General features: G+C 50.0%; 1 protein-coding gene across 1 annotated transcript; it reads left to right on the top strand.

The window, feature by feature from the left end:
- Window positions 1–4,198: 4,198 nt before the first annotated feature.
- Window positions 4,199–20,181, top strand: LOC144943353 (potassium channel subfamily K member 2-like). Its single transcript, XM_078870728.1, has 6 exons — window positions 4,199–4,387; window positions 7,465–7,585; window positions 12,561–12,721; window positions 13,195–13,381; window positions 17,655–17,797; window positions 19,588–20,181. Exons 1-6 carry the CDS (start codon window positions 4,199–4,201, stop codon window positions 20,179–20,181), a joined length of 1,395 nt encoding a protein of 464 aa, XP_078726854.1.
- The last annotated feature ends 1,050 nt before the right edge of the window (window positions 20,182–21,231 follow it).

Genomic DNA, 21,231 nt, shown 5'->3' with positions numbered 1-21,231 from the left:
AGAGAAAGAGAGAGAGAGATAAAGACGGATGAGAGGGCCCGCTAATGAGAGTTTATGGAACAAGCAGGAATTGCGGGGCTGGCGGTTCACGTGGTGGAGGCACGGCGGTGGGTGGCGAGTGAGCTTGCCAAACGGTGGTGCCAGCGAGGTCGATACACCAATCAGGGCAAGATTGGAATGTGTGGACTCCTCACTGCTTCCCAGAGCGGGAGGCAATAATCAACAACTGACGTGTGAGGTTTGGATGGGGGGCAGAGGGGAGGGGGGCAAGAGGCGATAAATGAATTTATTAGAATGGCAAATGAGCCCTCAGCAGCCAGTACGAACTATGGGTGAGTTTGGATTTCAAAAATGAGGATCTTAAAGGACAATTTTGGATCTATTTCGGATGAATGTTCATGGTGTACGAACGTCAATTGTCTTTCGTGCTAACAAGAGCGACCTCGTCCGATGCAACGTGACACCACATTTCTCCTGTAAAAGCGTGGACGTGACTTTTCTATCGCTTCCGATTTTGGGGCTCAATCCACAGGGAAAAGTCACGCATGCGAGGGGGCAGCACTCGATCCCACACAGAAGGGACAGATGATATCAGTTCACACTTTGCTGTACCGCATTCTGCTGGCGAGTGAGGGTATTACACCTCGATGCTCATGTTGTCATTTGTCCGAGCCACCAACCCTCGCTACCTCCACAGTGCCGGATTACATCTCGCATATTCATACTGGAGGATGCCTGCAGCTAATAATGATGATGGCTCACTAATTGAGACGTGGCTTTAATTTCGATTTAAAGCTTTCTTGGCTGCAGGGATTCATATACAGTACGTGACTTTACCGAAAGAACCAAGAATATTAGTCATGGCTATTAATAGAGCTCAGCCTTTTTCGAGATTAATTTACCAAGGTTCCATTGAATGCCACGTCTCATCCGTGGCGCTAGTAAAACGCGTGAATAAATCTACCTCCTTTCTGTCTCTCCGCGTAAAAATAAAATACGGTTTAATCCATTACCCTAAAGACAGTCCATACACCATTAAATTAACCAGCAGCCTTCATTTCAGCAAACTCTGAGCAGGTAGTCATTTGAGGCCGAGTCGACCTAGGCGAGGGCCACAGGACCGGTTCAAATATTCGTTGCCATCAATCACGAGTGGCAATCGTGACTCGCGTTTTCCGGATTCGTAGCGCAGTGCTCAAACAACTGCGCCACCGCTCCCCACAATGTGCCTAGCCACTGCATGCGCCACTGGAGGTGTGCACTTTTAAATCTACATCGCAAATTAATTTATTTAGAATTTATTTTTGTGTTCAGTTTCTTGTCCTGCCCCCGCACCGCCGATTAGTTCGGTTGGCTACGTACGGTACGAAACAAGTTCAACATACACACACGTGTATGTGATGTGTGAGTGCAGACGGGGAGCGGTGGTGTAGCGGTTAGCGCGCTGCGCTACAAACCCGGCCACCAGAGTTCGATTCCCGCTCACGGCCAACACCAGTAACGATTATCTGAACCGGTCCTGGACCTCCCCTAGGTCGGCTCAGTCTCAAATGAGTACCTGATGCGGTGTGTTAAGCATCGCTACTGGGCAGACGAAGCCGTTTGGGCGTGGTGCTGAACACGCACTCTCTCGTGCACCGTGCTCCCAAACATCACTTGCCCCAACAGCCTGTGAAGGCTATACGGGATGGGGGAGTGGTCTTTGGCTTTGTCTTTGCAGACGGGTGTACTGGTCCTATCGTTGCCTAAACGAGTTAAATATACCCCACGCCGGGCGTGCGTTCAGAGTGAATAGGTAAATATATAAATAAATGAGCCATCTCACAGCCACGAAGCGTCGAGTTTCCGCGGAGGCAATTCATTCTCGCCGAGCCGTGGAAGCGCGCCGCGCGTGCGTCTCTCTCCGTCTCGGTCTAGACCCCAGCCAGACAAGCCCTCCTCTGCCTCTCTCGCTCTCTCTCGCACGCCTACCCCTCCACTCGCACGCCTACCCCGCCTCCCCAACGTCCACCCCTCCACTCACTCGCCTACCCCGCCTCCCCCACGCCTACCCCTCCACTCGCACGCCTACCCCTCCACTCACTCGCCTACCCCGCCTCCCCCACGCCTCCCCCTCCACTCCACGCCTACCCCTCCACCCCCACGCCTACCCCTCCTCCCCCTCGCCTACCCCTCCAACCCCACGCCTACCCCTCCACTCACTCGCCTACCCCTCCACTCCCACGCCTACCCCCCCACACCTACCCCTCCACTCACTCGCCTACCCCCCCCCCCCACACCTACCCCTCCACTCACTCGCCTACCCCCCCTCCCCCACACCTACCCCTCCACTCACTCGCCTACCCCTCCACTCACTCGCCTACCCCCCCTCCCCCACACCTACCCCTCCACTCACTCGCCTACCCCTCCACTCACTCGCCTACCCCTCCACTCCCACGCCTACCCCTCCACTCCCATACCTACCCCCCCCCACGCCTACCCCTCCACTCGCCTCAAGCACCATCACCGTCGTCTGGGAGTGTCTCGTCACTTGTTCGTTCTCACCGTTGATGTGAGTATCGTTGTGAACGTGGAATTACAAATATTAAACGCGTTCTCTGTATCTCCTGTATACATTGTATGGTATTTTTTTTGGGAATAAATTAATTATTACACATTTTTTCTTCTTCTATTTCTAAATAGATTTTTTTCATGGATATTTTAACTTAACACAGTCAGTTCAAATAGATCAGAAAATAATTGTATCGCTAATTTAAAACATTTTAATACGGTTTATAAATATACAACCACGGTTCCATGTAGAATGCACAATATAGTACTTCGTAATGATTTACCTTTCCATACTCAAATATAATTCTAAAGTAAAGTGACAAAACATTGCATGCCCATACATATACACATAGACAAATACAAGTGTTATATATTTACCCTTTAGCTCTGAGCTTTATAGCTTATCGGATTTCTCCAGTCTAAATACATATTCTGATTCAACACATCACGTGCGCTCGTGTCTGCTGATGCTGCTGCTATTCCTACTGCTGCTATCACTGTTACTGCTGCTGCTATTACCACTGCGCTGTTACTGCCGCTACGTATCGCTGCTACTAAAGCTGCCGTTACTCATCTGCTGTTACTGCTGCTGCTGTAGGAGTTCCTACTGCTGCTACATACATACATTCTACGTGTATATGTCTTCTCTTTAGCACTGAGCTTTGAGCTCATTCATTCAGTGCGCTCTGGTCTGCTTCTACCGCTGCTGCTACCTCTGCAGCAGTAGCAGTTGCTCCTGCTGCTACTGCTGCCGCTGTTGGTCGTGATACAGCTACCGCTTCTGCTGCTAGTACTACTGCTGCTAGTGCTACCGCTGCTAGTACCACCACCGCTGCTAGTACTACTGCTGCTAGTACTACTCCTGCTAGTACTACTGCTGCTAGTACCACCACCGCTGCTAGTGCTACCGCTGCTGCTGATAGTACTACTGCTGCTAGTGCTAACGCTGGTAGTACCACCACCGCTGCTAGTGCTGCCGCTGCTAGTACCACCACCGCTGCTAGTGCTGCCGCTGCTGCTGATAGTACTACTGCTGCTAGTACTACCGCTGCTGCTGATAGTACTACTGCTGCTAGTGCTAACGCTGCTAGTACCACCACCGCTGCTACTACTACCGCTGCTGCTGATAGTACTACTGCTGCTAGTGCTACCGCTGGTAGTACTACCGCTGATATACTACCGCTGCTAGTACTACCGCTGCTGCTGATAGTACTACTCCTGCTTGTGCTACCGCTGCTAGTACCACCACTGCTGCTACTACTACCGCTGCTGCTGATAGTACTACTGCTGCTATTGCTACCGCTGGTAGTGCTACCGCTGATTTACTACCGCTGCTAGTACTACCGCTGCTGCTGATAGTACTACTGCTGCTAGTACTACCGCTGCTGCTGATAGTACTACTGCTGCTAGTACTACTGCTGCTGCTGATAGTACTACTGCTGCTAGTACTACTGCTGCTGCTGATAGTACTACTGCTGCTAGTACTACTGCTGCTGCTGATAGTACTACCGCTGCTAGTACCACCACCGCTGCTACTACTACCGCTGCTAGTGCTGCCGCCGCTGCTGATAGTACTACTGCTGCTAGTACTACCGCCGCTGCTGATAGTACTACTGCTGCTAGTACTGCCGCCGCTGCTGCTGGGGCAATGAAGTGGCAGGCGGTGCTGGTGCTGCTTGCCGTGGTGCTGGTGTACCTGGTGGCAGGCGCTCTGGTCTTCCAAGCGCTCGAGCAGCCGTTTGAGATGAGCCAGCGCTCGTTCATGAACGCCGAGAGGGTGGACTTCCTCGCCAAGCACGAGTGCGTGAGCCGACACGAGATGATGTCCCTCATACAGGTGAGCGGGACGAGCAGGAGGAGGAGGAGCAGTGGATGAATGAGGAGATGGAGGCGGGTGACGACGTGGAATTGGTGCTGTGTGTTGTGTTGCCGTTACCCCGCGCACCTCCTGATTCGCACGGTTGGCCGCGTACGGTGCGAAAGAAGTTCAACGTAACGTACACGCGACTCCACGCCTGTCGCCTGAGCGTGAGCCTGGTTCGTATTTGCACGGGCGACTGCCTGAGAAGCCCAGGGGTCCTTTGTATGATGTTGTCCGCAAGGCGGCCAGGAGATGGCAGTGGGGCAACCGATTATTGAATCTGTCCGTGCGGCGCTCAGCGTGTGTTATCAGGTCACGTGCGACTTGTTGGGGGGGGGGGTGCCTCCGGCTTCTCCCGGTTCCGTCGCGCATGAAGCCAAACACCCATTGATGGATTGGCTACCCAGTATCCGCCATGTAGGTAGCGGGAACCTTCCGACAAAGAGTCGAGAGACTGCGTGAGTCTTTCCTTGGTTAAAGGGTTCGCGGTGGAGCAGTGGGTGCATTGGTGTTGGTCGCGTGCACCATCAAACCCAGCGAACCGAGTTTTCTCCCCGACCACGGCTAACACCGATGGCGAGTGATATTCTAATCAGACCTGCTCCCCCCCACACCTCTCCTCCAACGCACGTTAACGAGACTGTCGAAGTATGGTCAAACAAACCCCACGACCAACACAGCATGGGGAAGCCTTCATCCAGCAGTGGATGAACATACGGATTACATTTAGTATTCATTTGAGTTATTGGATTGATTGCACTTGTCAGTACCGCGCGAGGTGGCAGAACGTGTTGCGGCACCACCCTCCTGTATTGATATAGCCAGCCGCAGTGAACCACGTGACACGCCCAGAGACTTTTCAAATGAATGGGGCTATCACATCATTAACTGTTACTGCCCATAAAAATACATTATTAGGCCTGCCAGTGACGTTTGGCCACCGAGGGTGCTAATGATATTTGCCTGCTGAAGATTGTCCAATCAGTCTTCTCGTTTCCAACGAGTAACTGGAGTCGTACTCTGGTCAATGCGAACGTGAAGTACATTTGGTAATTGCCACCACAACCGTATCCAAAACTAATTTGTATTCATAAAGCCGTGGTACCCGTGGCACGCCGAGCGCGTGGGGAGTAGCGGCAGGGATACAATTGACGTGGAAAGAGCAAGGAACGGGGGGAATTGAAGGGATGTCGGGACAAAGGTACCCAAGATGGACAAAGAGGGTGGTACGGCTGAAGATGAGCAGCAGGGAAATAGAATGAGGAGAGAGGCGTAGGAAGGGGAGGATAAGGGCAGAAGGAATTTATGTAAGGGGACGTCCATAAATTACGTCACGCACCTAGGGAGGAGGGGGGGGGTCAGACATTTGTGACGATGTGTGACAATAAATAAATATAGACAGCACGTTCTACTTAATTAAGTAGACTTTCTAATACATGTTTTCTCCTACAACATCAGAGTGCAGCGCCACTTTAAATACGCACTACAAATGACAATAGTTTAAAGCGATTTGAAGCATGTTTTATTTTGGGAAGGCGGGGGGCAGATTTTTGTGACGTCGTGTGACGAAGGGGGGGTCCAAGATAGCGTGACGTCATTTATGGACGGCCCCTAAGTATGAAAAATAAGAATAGGTTTTACGCTTTCTGGCAATAAAACGGGTGTTTAGATGTTCAAACACCAAACAGAAACCCTTTGCAATTAATCAAGTTCGTATTAACCACACACACTCGTTGTGGTGAAAATGTAAACACACATGCTCTGATAATGATATATGGCATTGTCTTTGAAACTGATTGGCCTACACCAGGGCCTCGTCTCACCAGTGTCAGACCACAAGTATACTTGTGGCTGATGCGAACATGATTCCTTGCAAAAGGTTTCTATTTGGTGTTTGAACCTTCATCACACCTCCTGTTTTATTGCCAGAAAGGGTAAAACCTATTCTTATCTTTTCATACTGGCAAAAAAGCGTCCGTTTTTTAAAATTAATTTACGTATGTATTAATTCTAGATTTGAAGCTTTCGTGACTGCAAGGATTCATACTCTTAGGCTTGTTTGGCAAAGTCGCGTAGGTAAAAAATAAAATTAATAGAAGTAATAATATAAATAATAAATGACGTATGTATGTTCGAACTTCTTTCGCACCGTACGTAGCCAACCGTGCTTATCGGCGGTGCAGAGGTGGGGACAACAAGGTAAACACAGAAAGCACTTCTAGAGAATTGAATGACCCGGCCAAGAGATCTGGAATGAGAGGGGAGGGAAGAGAGGGGCTAGAGTGAAGAAAGGAGCAAGCAGAGAAGTGAGCCTCAGTCTGGAAACTGATTCAATTCATTAGAGCTCACAATCCAAGGCCTTGATATAACCAAAAATATCTAGATGTCATCAAAACCATTTCTAAAATTGGGAGCAGCTGTGTTGAGACTGCATCAAGTAAACAAAAATACAAATCACGAGTCAGGCAAGGAGATGCGCTCTCACGAAGGCTAAGACGACGATGATTTTCTGCTAAATTTAACAGACAAATGGGAAGCATTCGAGTTAACGATGTTACATCCAGGCATGGTCACCGGGTGGAGACCCTAAGAGGTGGGGGAGACTGTCAGGACAGCTCTCGGGGGTCGTCGCTGCGTTTCTCGACCATTGTGGTCGCGATGGCGAGGGGGGCATCAGCGGCTTTGGCCGTGATGACGTCTTGATCCCGAACGCATTAACCGTGTCACATTTTCTCTACGGCAGTCGTTAGTCTTCTTGGTTCTTTCGGTAAAGTCACGTAGAATGGAAATAATAAAATAATAAAAATAAAACATAATAAAATAATTCTCACGACGTTTCGGCCACAACGCAAGCAGCCGTCCTCAAGGTGAAGAACAGGTCTGTCGGGGGGAAGACAGCGTCTGAATGGGCACCACCAAGCTTGGCAGCGTATATTTAAGCTGGGATATCAAGAGGAATTATGGGAAATTCATTATGCGTCGCCGGGCATTTCTGTGTATTAATCCGCATTCATCTCCGCGTCTGTTTGTGTCCGCGGCACATCCACGAGCAGCACGTGAAAGATGCCATCAGTGCCGGCGTGGACCCTCTTGCCAACAACACGAACCACAGCAGCAGCCTGTGGGATCTAGGAAGCGCCTTCTTCTTCGCCGGGACGGTGCTCACCACGATAGGTGAGAGCGACTCGGCACGCCTTCCTTCGCAGGCACCGTTTCCAACATTCGAACGAATCCGGCGTGGGCAAACTTCAGATATACAGGCTTTAGGGTCGGGATCGAACCCACAACCTCCTGTATACCAGGTGGGGTAGTTAACATCTCGGCACCGTGGCCAGATGTTTTCAGCTGTTTTTACATTTCCTTTGCTAACATTCATGTTTCTGATCCATATTTCACAACAGATAATATCCATCTTCTTGGTTCTTTCGGTAAAGTCACGTAGAATGGAAATAATAAAATAATAAAAATAAAACATAATACAACGTGACTTTACCGAAAGAACCAAGAAGATGAATCCCTGCAGTCACGAAAGCTTTAAATCGAAATTTAGATAATATGCACTGATAATTGTTTTCTCTCTAGGTGCATTTGTGGGTGGCTTTTCATTATTACGTTCCGCTTATCGCACACGCCACGGATAAATCGATCCTCATCCTTAAAACAAAGTAAATATTGGCGGGCATCCATTCGGTAGTATTTTTGAACGCATAAAACTCCAGGGATGTGGAGAAAAACGCTGTCAAACCCACGAAAATAACATTTTCTGAGTGCCACGGCCATAGATGAGGTCATCTATGACAGTTGCAAACTCTCGCTGGTGTATGGCTATAGGATAATGTGGAGCCATTGAGTTGCTCTTCCACGTTAAATCTCATCGCCACGTGGCGTAAATGCACACATTTCCCCAACAAGGTGTTATGAGCACGTTACGCTTTCTAGAACTACGCTTTAACCCTGGAGAGTGTGATGCCTGCATCCGGTGTGTTTTGCAGAAGCATTTATTTCCCCCGTGTGCAAAGAAATTTGTGTGTACGCGTATTCCCACATGCACAGAGGAAGCCCAGCATCCGGACCACAAATCGTTACCCATTGCCCACAGATAATGAAGGTCAAAATTAGGCTAATTCGAAATTTACCCGAAAGTCACTCAATTAGAGTCAATTTGTAATCACCAGCGAAACGCCACAGCGCTCGAATTGTCAACGTTGTCGGTTTCATCTCCAACACACAACCGGTATGCCGAAGTAGTAACCAATTGGCAACGTTTTGTTTACATGACAAACCTTACTAATTGGCCGCGTCGCGTGGTGGCAGGTTTAGTGGCATATTCATATTTACGCAATCTAACCCAAAAAAAACACTTTAATATGGATAATATTGGTCCCGAAAGCCTACGTGTTAAACTACTCAATGGGAATTATGCACAGCAGTAATCGCCGCCTACAGACAGACCAATGCCCCAGGTCACTCTTGCAAGTGCGACTCAGTCGTCTCTGGAGTTCTCACCACGTGGTGAAATAAAATAAATTTGAAAAACGCATCTTGAACCTCCCTTTTGCTAATCCACTGCTTGATGCAGGCCTCCCCATGCTGTTGGTCGATGTTGGAGGGGGGGGCGGTGGGGGGGTCATTTGACCATACTTCACCATGCTGACCAGTGGTGGTGAGTGAGAAGGGAGAGGTTTAGGATTGGTTCAGATATCACTAACCGCTGATGTTAGCCAGCGCCTGGAATCAAACTCAGGTTGACATATTTGTAGGTATGTATGTTGAACTTCTTTCGCACCGTACGTTAACCAACCGTGCTAATCAAAGGTGCGATTCGGAGAAAGAACAACAATAACTTCTAAGGAAATTAGTTTTAAATCCACATTTAAAAGTGCACAGCTCCAGTGGCTTCCTGACATCGGAAGGGAGAGCGTTCCAGACGGCCACAGGAGCGCGTCTGAAGGCGCGCGATGCGGCGACGACGGTCTTTGTTCGATGGCCAGCCAGGAGCTAGCCACGTAACCACCGCTCACTCGTGGTCCCCTTGCTCATAAATCAAACGGAAAGCACCAGCGTCCCGACCGCAAGCTGGACCCCCATGCCACCCACAATTAAATGCGCGAATGGTCACGTGGAAGTGGCACGCAGCGGACCGCTTCTTGCAGTGCCCGCGCTGTCGGGCGAGCGCGGAGAAAGATGCCCGCGGTTCACGTTTTGCTCGAGTTACCTCGCCGCGTGTTGGGTGTCGTAGCGATGGTAATGGTGGGCCCGGCATTCGTCGGAGATGACAGACGATGATTCGTGGCGACTGCTTTCCTGTCAACCCACCCGTATTCTTGTGCAGGGAAATTGAGCTTTTAGGTCCGTACGGTGTACAGCCGGTCCGATACGGGCAATTTTCTTTCATTTTTTTGTCTATTTGTTTGTGTTTCTCCCTTGTGATGGGACTTTGTAGGATGAACGTTGAGATGTATAAGGACACTGGGTGACCAATAAGGGGGGGAGAATACAATGGGAAGAATACAATTTAAATTAAAAGCCTCGACACATCGCCCACCGATCTCAATAACAACGTACATTACTATATATATGTTTTTAACTCTCGCCGGATGTACTTTGTCCAACGTCGCCACTGTGAATTGCTTTACAAGCCTTCCGTGATGACGACACTTACGCCGAGGTCACCGATATCTTGCGGCACACACACAAACACAAAGACAAAGATCCCCCAGTGAAGTTTTAACAGACTGTTGGGGCAAGTGCTGTTAGCGGGTAGCACCCATGAAGGCCGGCATGGCACACGAGGGGGTGGGTGGCCAACACCTTTGTCTCCCCAGTGGCGATGTTTACACACCGCACACCAGGTACTCATTTTAGGCTGAGTCGACCTTGGGGAGGCCCAGAACCTGTTCAGATAACCGTCGCTGGTGTTGGCCGTGAGCGGGAATCGAACACGGGTCGCCGGGTTCGTAGCGCAGCGTAGCGATCACCGCTACACTATCGCAGCATGCGCACATACACACACACACAAGGTCTTTGACGTGGCCCTTACAAGAGAAAATATCCAGAGGCGAATGCTGGGGCAATGCGATTGTTCCATCTCCGACCAAAAAAAAACAATCGAAAAACGTCTCCTCCCGTAACACCCACGCGTGACGGCACGTGGGACCCTGGTTCAACCGATTTAGCACGTGGGGGTATTCACAACGCTCCACATGGAATCGTAGAAGCGCCGGAATGAGGTCCGTGTCTGTAAGTTCATTTCCTCTCTGCGGAAACATTGGTAGCGTAATAATAGAATCCGGTTCATGTGTGTGGTGTTCTGAGTAGCGCCAGTATGGCGTGTACCAGCATAACCCTGGCAGATTCTGACAACTGGTTTTATGTCAATGGATCACTCTGTACATCTGTAATGCTGCTAGTCTTTAATGCAATAACTAAACGCTGATTGCTCCGCATGTCTGTAGAACACATCGCAGATGTGTTTATCATTCCTCCGACTGTTACATTCTTAATTTATGTACGAGCGGCAGTGTGCAGCTGTTACGACTATATTTAAGGATTTCAAAAATAAATCTTAATCTTTATTTTTCATTCGCAGAGTAAAACGATACGCAGCTGGCAAACAAGCTACAGTTTTTCGAGCGCATATACAAGTCGTGAGCACAAACGATGATTGTCTTTCGTGAACAAGATATTTTTCCTTTTGATATATATGTTTAAGAAAACGGAATTTCTTGGACGCTTGCACACATTTAAACTTCTTCTTTTTGAAATCCCAGGATTATTTTTTTCACACCTTGTCGTTAAGTGGCAAGCACCGGCGTGACCCCATCTTGACAAGACGATGATGTTACTTCGCACAGACTTGAGCCAAACTCCACGGCGGTATCGCAAAGTTCCACGGCCGACACCCACCCCTGGCGATCGGCGTGTCTCTACCGCTCTATTTTTATATAGATAAGAAATGTGGGGCACATTCACACTCATAGCCAGATGGCACGGGGTGGCCCAAGGTGCCCGAAACTGTCTGGGCTTCGGCGTAAATATTTCTCCCTTTCATGTGCCCCTCTGCCCCCTGATCCCTGCTCGCAGACCTCTGCCCTTTCAGTTTCAAGTGTCCGCGTGCCCCTTTAAAGCTGACAGCCACGCAGCTGCGAGTGACCAGTCTGTCGAAGTGTTCACTCACTGTCCCCTGGCTTGTGGAGACCTCCTGCTGCGGTGATTGGGTGGATTAAGATACCAGCGTGCGTCGGCGCTAGCACCGTCGATATCCTGGGTTTAAATTCGGGGTTCAACCGCCCTTGGTTAAACCAAGTTGTCAAGCGGAGCGAGTTCATGGTCTCAGTGCCCTCTCGCCAAAAAAACGGAGGATCTTCGAGATGGCGAACGCAGCCCTGAAGTTGATCTTGGGATTGGATCGGGAGTCGGTGGAGGGATCGGAGTGCGGTGTTGGGGGTGGCTTGCTCACCACCTTTGCTGGCGTGGGTGAGCAATCTGGCGGCAGCGTTTTGAATCGTCGTGGATTCGTGAGAGATTTGGTGAGGACGTAGTGGACGAGAGGGTTGTAGCATTGGGTCACTGGTGCAAGGAATGCAATGGGGCCCCTCGTGTCCCATCACTGTGCGCACTTCCACCGATACAGGCCGAGGTTCCTTGATGTCACGTGAGAAGATCACGTGACATCCCCGGTGTCATTCGCCCCCCCCCCCCCCCCAAGACTAAAGAACTTGACATTGGTGCCTCTCCAGAGTCTGCTATCACTCAGGGCCAATTTCCTATGTTGCCTAAAGCTGGAACTGCCAGGGCCCCCAAGCCATCATCGTAGCCTGGCACCTGGGCCCCGCCAACCCGTGGACCCCGGTGCAGTTACACCACCTGCACACTCCGCACCTCCGGTGTGAAAGAAGTTCAACATCTTCTTGGTTCTTTCGGTAAAGTCACGTAGAATGGAAATAATAAAATAATAAAAATAAAACATAATAAAATAATTCTCACGACGTTTCTTTAAATCGAAGTTCAACATGCACACACTCGATACTTGATCCGTCGTCGGCGATGATGACGCCGATGATTTGAGGGCGACAAAAAACGATGACGACGGTTGACGACGGTACACGATCGATGATTCCGTGTTCGCGTCCCTCCGTGTCGTCGTCAGGCTACGGCAACGTGTCGCCCAGCACGGACTGGGGCCGCATCTTCTGCACGGCGTACGCACTCGTGGGCATCCCCATCTTCGGCTTCCTCCTCGCCGGCGTCGGCGACCAGCTGGGGACCATCTTCGGCAAGGCCATTGCGCGTGTCGAGAAGGTCTTCATGGTGAGCCCCCTCCAGCTGTGACGCTGCCTCCATAACGTCACCCACTCATAACATCGGCATTCCCTACTTGCTTGAATCGTGTTGTTTGTTTATACTGGAGGAATCCGATGAGCTATCAAGCTCTTTTTCACAGATGTCCAGTAGTTTTTCACAGATGACCGTTTTCCTCTATGGTGGCCTTTTGGCGTCATCTGGTCGAACACCATATGAGACTAGGCTCTAAAGAAAGCTGTCTCTGGTGTGGACCAATCAGTTTCAAAGTCAATGCATAAATGATCAGAGTACTGTTTTTTTTTGCATTTGACTGCAAGTATTGTGATTAATGTAAGCATGATTCCTTGCAAAAGGTGTCAGTTTTGTTTCCAGAAAAAAGGGGAAAAACCTTATTAGTAATAATACTTTTGTTCTAATTGTACTCTCTCGTATTCTCGGCCCGTGCGTGCACACGTGGGCATTTGTTCGCCGGCCTCCAGAAGTGGCACGTGAGCGCCACGTGGATCCGGGTGATCTCCACGATCATCTTCATCATGATGGGCTGCGGCCTCTTCGTGGTGCTGCCCACCATCATCTTCATGCACATCGAGCTGTGGACGCCGCTGGAGGCCATCTACTTCGTGGTCATCACGCTCACCACCATCGGCTTCGGAGACTACGTGGCAGGTGGGATATGCAGAGGGCTTTTGCTCCTCACCGAACGCTCACCGGGGTGCCGCTGGGGTACGGCACGTGGATCGTAGCCGTGGTAATGCTGCAAAACGTAGGCACTAGATTTAACCCCCCGACCCCCCCTTCCTTGACCTATCGGACCCAGAAGCAAGAAACTATTAATCACGTACGGTCTCCAAATTGTCTTATGCAATAGATAAATAGATAAATAAATACATGGTTGTGCATTTCATTGAGTATAATTTGAACACAGCCACAATGGTATTTGAAATTCATTGCATAGGTCCGTGATTTGATCAACAGTCTTCACGTGGTCGATTGTAGAGAAACCTTTCCCAAACCCTGCCTGCTCCCGTGGTCGGCCGGCATCTAGTTTTATCATTATTCTGTCCCCCAGTTGGATGCAACTGGGAGTATCTGATGCATGGTTCTTGAGTAATATCATGGGCACAGCTGAATGGAAGGCCACGATCGCCTGCATCTTTGAGAAAGGACGTGGCACGTAGAGAAAGGGAGTGTGCATTTCAATTAATCTCAACACACGTCTTTGTGGGACAGTACGATTAATCGTAATGCACTCGGAGCGAAACGTCCCACATCGTGACAAACAACACGTGTAACTAAACGACAACGCATCGGAGAGCAAAGCGTATATTTTCACTTTATGAAGAGGATACAAATGTAACGCCCTCCTGTTTCGGGTGAAATAAGGGCGGCGTCTTGAGCAATTAGCGCGTTTTGGGCAAGTGTTTCTGTCACGTCGAGACTGCTGTTTCGTCTCTGCTCGGTGCTTTTCAGAATTCAGTTAGGAAGGCCCCCGAAGCGCTACGAGCAGGAGTGAAATTCCTCGGGGATTTTTAGGAATTGATGGTCTTGCCCGTGGCTTCCCGAGCCAAGCCAGATCATAAACAGCAATGAGATATGTTGTTGAACTGTACACGCATGTACATGCACAGCATGTACATACATGTACATGCACATGCCGAAGGTCGTACCTCTTGGGACTTCTCTTCACTTGATACAGATATTTTGCTGTGACAGTTTCACCTGAAGAGGGAAGCTTGTGTTGCCTCCGAAACGTCGTGATTTTTATTTTATTTTGATTTTACTTTTATTCATTTTAATGTTTTACCTACGTGACTTTACCGGAAAAACCTAAGACTATGCACAGCCCCGTTAGTCAATCCACTGCTGGATGAGGGCCTCCCCACACCGATCGGGTCATGGGGGGTTATTTTTGCCATACTTCACCACGCTTGGTCAGTGCAGGTCGGTGAAGATGTAAAGCATAAAAGTGCAGCATTTAAGGTCGAGTACAACGATGATATTTGCTGCACTGCCCTCCTCTGCTCACGACATAGACCCTGCAACCTATAACACCTGGTATGCATGGTGGTCGCCCATCAAACAGAGGCATGTCTATTTTTGAAGTCTGAAATTAAGTCTAATCCATTTTTCAATTTCGAGTTTATCGCATCGGCGGTCTGGTGGTATTATCCACTTATTTCAAAACTGATTCCAGTGCAGCATTGTTCGCCATCATAGCAGGCCGAAATGCATTTAGATTAATTACAACTTGTTAGTATTTCTTTATTTGTTTATCTGACAGACAATTAAAACCATCAGTGGTTTCAGGTGCCGGCTTGAGCATCGGACAAGTTGGGCGGTTTCAATTCCTCTCCCACCCCCAACCCCCTTGTCGGTCTCTTGAGTAATGAAAGTGATTTGGATGAGCGTTCCATACAATTGTAAAGGCTAAATTTAAAGCTTTCGTGACTACAAGGATTCATACTCTTAGGTTTTTTCGGTAAAGTCACGTAGGTAAAAAATAATAAAAATGAAATAATAATAAATGAAAATAAATCAATTTACTGTATCAAGTATCATCTTGATACAGTAAATTTAGCTGTGACGGTCCCACCTGAAGACGGAGACTTGTGTTCCCTCTGAAACGTCGTGATTTAATTGATCTATTTTCATTCATTATTATTTTACTTTTTTATTATGTTTTACCTACGTGACTTAACCGAAAAAACCTAAGAGTATAATTGTAAAGGCATCTACGGGGCAGTGTGGGAGGAGGGGTTGCTGATCGCTCCTTCAGCCGATGAACCCCCCCCCCCCACCGCGTGTTGACGTCACGCAAAGAGCACTGGAGTGTAAAAACCAGATTTAAGACTCCGCAAAAGACACAACAATAACACAGCTATCCATTTTTAAATCGATACGGGTCCGCTTAAGTGGTACATCTTGCCGTGTGGGTAAGTAACGGCAATGACAAAAAAAAACCGGGCACGAGAAAGGTGGATATCTGGTGCAATACGACACGAGCATGATGCAGCCCCATTAACTTAGCATCTCAGTCCCGGGCCACTTCCTCGCCCCACCCTCCCCAGTCGCTCCAGTAGAGCAAACGCGTACGCGTCTTCCTCGGCCCCGTGTTTGACCACCACGTCAAATAGAACAACGTTGGGACACGTGAAACAACGGTTGCCTCCATTGCTGACGGTGGCCCGGGTTCAAAGCAAAACCGGGGGCAGGTCAACAGGTGGCCTCTAACCTCTGAGTACATCGAGGACCGCACGGTAATGAATGCCGGTGTAACAGGCTGAAATAACCCCTGCCCCGATTAAACCCGGGTATAGTTTGGCCCAGGCCAGAGTATACCCGGGGGGATAAAGTGTCCTCGGCTAAACTATACCCCCCGGGGGTTTAAAATCGACTGGGCCAGGCCATGCCCCTCCAGGCCAGAAGATGCCCCATGTGAAAGTTCAAACGAACTTCAATCGATATCTAAAAAGCGTTTAAATGGAAGTAAAAATCTCAATTTGATCAATTGAAGCATTTTTAGGGTTAGGTTAAGGGATAGGGTTATTATTAAAGTTTTTCTGGTTGAAGTAATCAAAGTCTATGTGTTTACAGTTTTAAATAAAATGTTGGAAACATTTAGTAATTCCTGTGTATATCGCTCAACACTATTACTATCATGGGGGTATAATTTGGCCTAGAGGGGTATAATCTAGCCTAGGCCGTTTTAACCCCGGGTATACTACGGTCTGTTACACCGGGCCACTGCATAACGACTTTGAATCATAACAACGGGCAGTGACGGCGCACGCCTAAGATCCAGCGCCGCGGAGGCGAGGGTCGGTCGATCACGCACGAGTTGCGAGGCTCCCTTTACGTGGCCACTGAGGTGCCAAACCCTGGCTTGCCGGGAAAAGGCGGGCACGTGCATGTCCTAAATCGAATCGGTAGCCTCCACATCGTAGGGATGTGTTGAGCAATCATCATGCACGGCTAGTGTGCAACCGCGTTAAGTCAGGGATAGCGGCAGAGGTCGCAAACGGGTTTTGATTCCTTATCCGTACCCGTACCCGGCCGCACCAGGGTCGCAAACGGGTACCCGTACCCGGCCGTACACGTACCCTACCCGTACCCGGCCGGGTACAGGTAGGGTACGGGTATCGGTTACCTGATTGCGACCTCTGGGATGAAGCCATGTTGCAGGCGCGGGTGGGTTGATTCTAGGAACTTGAATTGTGAGAAGAGACAAGACGTTGGGAAATGAGTGACAAACAGTTACTCACCAGTGACTCACGGTCTACCCGTACCCGGCCGCACCAGGGTCGCAAACGGGTACCCGTACCCGGCCGGGTAGCCGGGTATCGGGTAGGGTTCGGGTATCGGGTACCCGGTTGCGACCTCTGGATAGCGGCCAACAACTGAAGAGTCGAGCGGCTCTTCCGCACTCATTACGCACAGAGTGCTTGCCGCAAATGAACCGCGATGCCTTGCTGATCTGGTCAAGGAGCATAAATCGTCACGCGAATTCCGCTCATCCTCGCCGCGGCTTTTGGCTAACCATTGAACAAAGACGGCGGTCACCGCATCGCGCGCTTTCAGGTGCACTTCTGAGGCCGTCTGGAACGCTCTTCCTTACGATGTTAGGAAGCCATTGGAGCTATGGCACTTTTAAATCATTCAGATTGAAAACTCCTTTCTTTAGAACTGCTTTTTGCGTTTAATTTGTTGTCCTTCGCCCCCACGCCTACGATTAGCACGGTTGGCTACGTACGGTGCGAAAGAAGTTCAACATACATACACTGCTACACGTACGTACGTTGCGACAAGAAACAAGCCGCGCCGGCCCGGCACGGTTCGCGTCCGCCACTATAAAGGGCCGCGAGAACGCATCAATGTTGCGACAGGCCTGACTCTGACCCGTACTATTGTTTCGCCGTCCACGCTGCGCTTGCGACGGCAGGCGGCAACCGCGACATCGTGTACCGCGAGTGGTACAAGCCGCTCGTGTGGTTCTGGATCCTCCTGGGCATGGCCTACTTTGCCGCCATTCTCAGCATGATCGGGGACTGGCTGCGCAAGCTGTCGGAGAAGACGCGCAATGAGGTTCGTGCGCGGACCCCCCCCCCCCCCCCCCGTTCCACACTCGGCACACCCGTCCTCCATTCGGGGCGAACCCCTGCAGACACTAGAGGCCGCCGCATTCCCCACCGCTGTGAAAGACGAGCAATGCACGCGAGTCGAAATCGCGGACTCCGAATGGTCATGGATTCGCCAAGGGGTGGTGTTGTGGGGGGGGGGTCACGTACCGTCACACTCCAAATTTGTAGCAAAATTCGATCGTGCATTGTGTTTTTGTAACAAAAAAACTGTATAGAATTTCTCTTTCCAAAACCCATTATTTAACGAGGTTATTCATAGACAGCCAGACAACAGTATTACACCCCCCGCCCCGCCCAGTATTGTACCATCACGTCTTATAAATATTAAACATTTCCAAAAATACAAGATTTTTTCTGACACCCCCGTCGGCAGCAAAGCAATCACCCTAAGTGGTGCGCCGCTGTAAATTCACGACAGGCTAACAAAGACCAGCGGCCTGCCACGCTGCCTCGTGTCAGCGAGAGCGCGTGCAGGCATTTCGCAGGACCGAGTGCCCTGGCCGAGCGGCGTGACGCTACCAAGTATATTTTCGGTCTTTGTGCATTCGCGACATCAAAGCCGCTCTTTTGGTGAGAGGGGCAGGGCAGTGCAAATATCTCTCCCCCCGGGGTGGGGGGTGGGTAATTCTTGACCTTGCTCGCTGCACTGGCATCGGTGTCTTGAATCTGCTGTGTGCGACGGTTGTTTGCGTGTTGCGTGGGCATTACCGCATTTGGAGCAAGATATTGGTCGTGAAAGCCTACGTGTTAAACTGACATTGCTAGCCATACAAATAATTTTTTTCCCGAGTATTGTTTAATCGAATAAAGGGCTCTGTACAGTCCTTTAACACGGTCAACTATTTAATATTTTACATTTATTTTACCAGGTAAGGCCCACTGAGCTATGTAGCTCTTGTTCAGGCGCGACCTGGCCACAAACAACAGCTCAACGAAGTGGCTTACCACGTGGAAATTTATAGCAGCCAAATACTCCAATCACATGTTGATTCCAAATGTGGAAGGAAAAACAGGAGGACCCAGTGAAAAATCCACGCGACCAGCAAATGTACAGGCTTCAGTGTCGGGATTGAACCCACGACCTCCTGTATACCGGGTGAGGTAGATAACATCTCACCACCATTTTGCCTTATCGTGGAGGTTGTATAGCCATATCAGTCAATATTGATGTTAGCCGTGCCCGAGAGTTGTACTTCGGTCACCAGGTTTGATCATGCAGTGCGCTAACCACTGCACCACCGCTCCCCCGAATGGCGCTTATTTTAAAAGGTTAGGAAACATTTGTGTTTACGCGTGGATTATGTTATCGGTAGCTGGCAGGACAAAATACGTTACAATATTATCAAATAGGCCTCTTTTTCTGGTTTTGGGCAACCCAATTGTCAATAGGGTAATGTCCTAATAGAAAGACAACTTCATCCTAAATTAATATTTAATATTATTTCCTCTGCCAGACAGAACAGATATGCATAACCACTTGTGTTGCCTCCGAAACGTCGTGATTTTTAAAATTAATTTTAATTTCATTTTTTACCTACGTGACTTTACCGAAAAAACTAAGAGTATGAATCCTTGCAGTCACGAAAGCTTCAAATCTAGAATTACGCTGTAAAGTTTCAGAGAGTGAACTATAATTTCCGCGAGTAGCGGTCCTGTCGGTGATTCCGTTGGTCGTGCCGCCGTACCCCCCACCAACTCCCTGTGTTCCCCGGTTTTCCTGTCATCCCTGTGCAGATGGGCGGCATCTCGGCGCACGCCTCCCAGTGGACGGCCGATTTCAAGGAGTCGGGAAGCCGCTTCACGGGCGGCATTCACGACAAGCTGAAGGCGGCCAGCACCGCGCTGCCTGGCCAGCGAATGCCGGGCTCCTTCAAGCGCAAGCCGAATGGCGCTGGCGCCGCGGACGGCGATCAGCTCGATCAGCTCAGCGGCGGCGAACAGTCTGGCAGCGAGGGCGCCGCTTCTCCTCCTCCTCATCCCCCTTTTCCAAATGAGAACGGCCGGCCGGACGATACGGCCCAAGCCGGCACGGGCCCGGCGTTCTGGCCCGGCTGGCAGAATCCAGACTCGCCGGACGACGCCGGCGCAAAAATGCTCACCAAGGCGCTCGGCCGGAAGGCGTCGACTAAGAACCCGGCGGCTCAAGTCGGCAACAACGATGCCGTGGAGCGAGAGTCGCCCGAGCGCAAGCCACCGTTCGCGCTTCCCGAGTCGGACCTGGACGACGCAACGCAGACCCCGGCGCTCGAGAGGGCCAACCAGAAGGGGACGCGGGTCAGGGCCGGCTTTGGGGATGACGAGAAGGAGCCGAGAGCCACGGCTGTGTGAAATGTACTTTGTAGACAACAGCGTGTGTGTTTGCCGTCACTCACTCCCTCTTATTTTCCACTGCACACCCGAGCAGGTGACGCGGCCGTGCCAAGCCACGGGCTGGCTGGGGAGCGGCCAGGTTTTTTTCCACTGCAGAAGCTGAGCCGTGCCATTGTCATTGCACGCGGTTATTGAGTCGAGACAATATGTAGACGACGCGGTGATGCTGCATTTGAGCCCTACTGATTGACGTCGCACGCGATGAATGAGTAATTATCTCTGGCCCTGCTTGGCCCCGAGCCAGATTCGTGTCTCGCGAGGCCAGCGTATGTCACGATTTTGATTCCGGCTCGGCACGCCAAATAACCGGTGGACAAAAAATAAACCACGCGTACAATCAGGGCACCGCGCTCGCACGTGCCAGTGGGAAAAATGGGTACGAGTGACGTGATTTATTAAGAGTGAGTGGTGTCTTTTAGAGGCCGAGTATGACGCATGCTGGCGCATTGCATGGTGCCCATTACGACGTGGTGCTTGCTGCGTTCAGCAAAAGGACACGCGAGCCAAAAAAACTATTTCCTCGTAAGAAATCATGTAAAAGATGTGGTTTTGCGAGATACGATGTACGCAGTAAGACGGCGTGACGAAAGAAGCGAGATGAGGGTACGCCACGTACTCTGTCATTCCGCGTGCATACCCAGAATTCCCACACCCCACAGCCACCGCAGCTCAAGAAAGTAGTTCGTTGTTGGCCGCTCAGAAACCGCGTTATAACGGTGCGCGTTCCTCCTAATAATAATTTAAATTTACAACGCGCATTTCATCCTGGGATCCCAATGGAAAAACCGCGTTATATCGAAGACGCTTTGAGTGCAAACTCGTGAAGCGAGGGCTTACTGGAATCGGTTTACTTCTTCGCGTGCTTGCATTCATGTGCGCAACAAGACACTGACCCTTGACGAGTGAAGAGCAGCAAATACTTAAAGGAGCGTGAGTGTAAAGGTATTTTTGTTTTTACATTTTTCGGATTATGTGCCCATAGATTACCAAGAGCAGAGGAGAAACTCC

This window comes from Lampetra fluviatilis, chromosome 30, assembly GCF_964198595.1.
Source record: "Lampetra fluviatilis chromosome 30, kcLamFluv1.1, whole genome shotgun sequence".
NCBI classification, from domain to species: Eukaryota; Metazoa; Chordata; class Hyperoartia; order Petromyzontiformes; family Petromyzontidae; genus Lampetra; species Lampetra fluviatilis.
This window is presented reverse-complemented; position numbering and strand designations above follow the sequence as displayed.

What these genes read in the sequence shown, in the direction of transcription:
- LOC144943353 (XM_078870728.1), top strand. Translation starts at nt 4,199, where the DNA reads ATGAAGTGGCAGGCGGTGCTGGTGCTGCTTGCCGTGGTGCTGGTGTAC. An exon ending in GACGGTGCTCACCACGATAG is followed by an intron (nt 7,586 to 12,560) that starts GTGAGAGCGACT and finishes TGTCGTCGTCAG; the next exon opens with GCTACGGCAACGTGTCGCCC. An exon ending in CGGAGAAGACGCGCAATGAG is followed by an intron (nt 17,798 to 19,587) that starts GTTCGTGCGCGG and finishes ATCCCTGTGCAG; the next exon opens with ATGGGCGGCATCTCGGCGCA.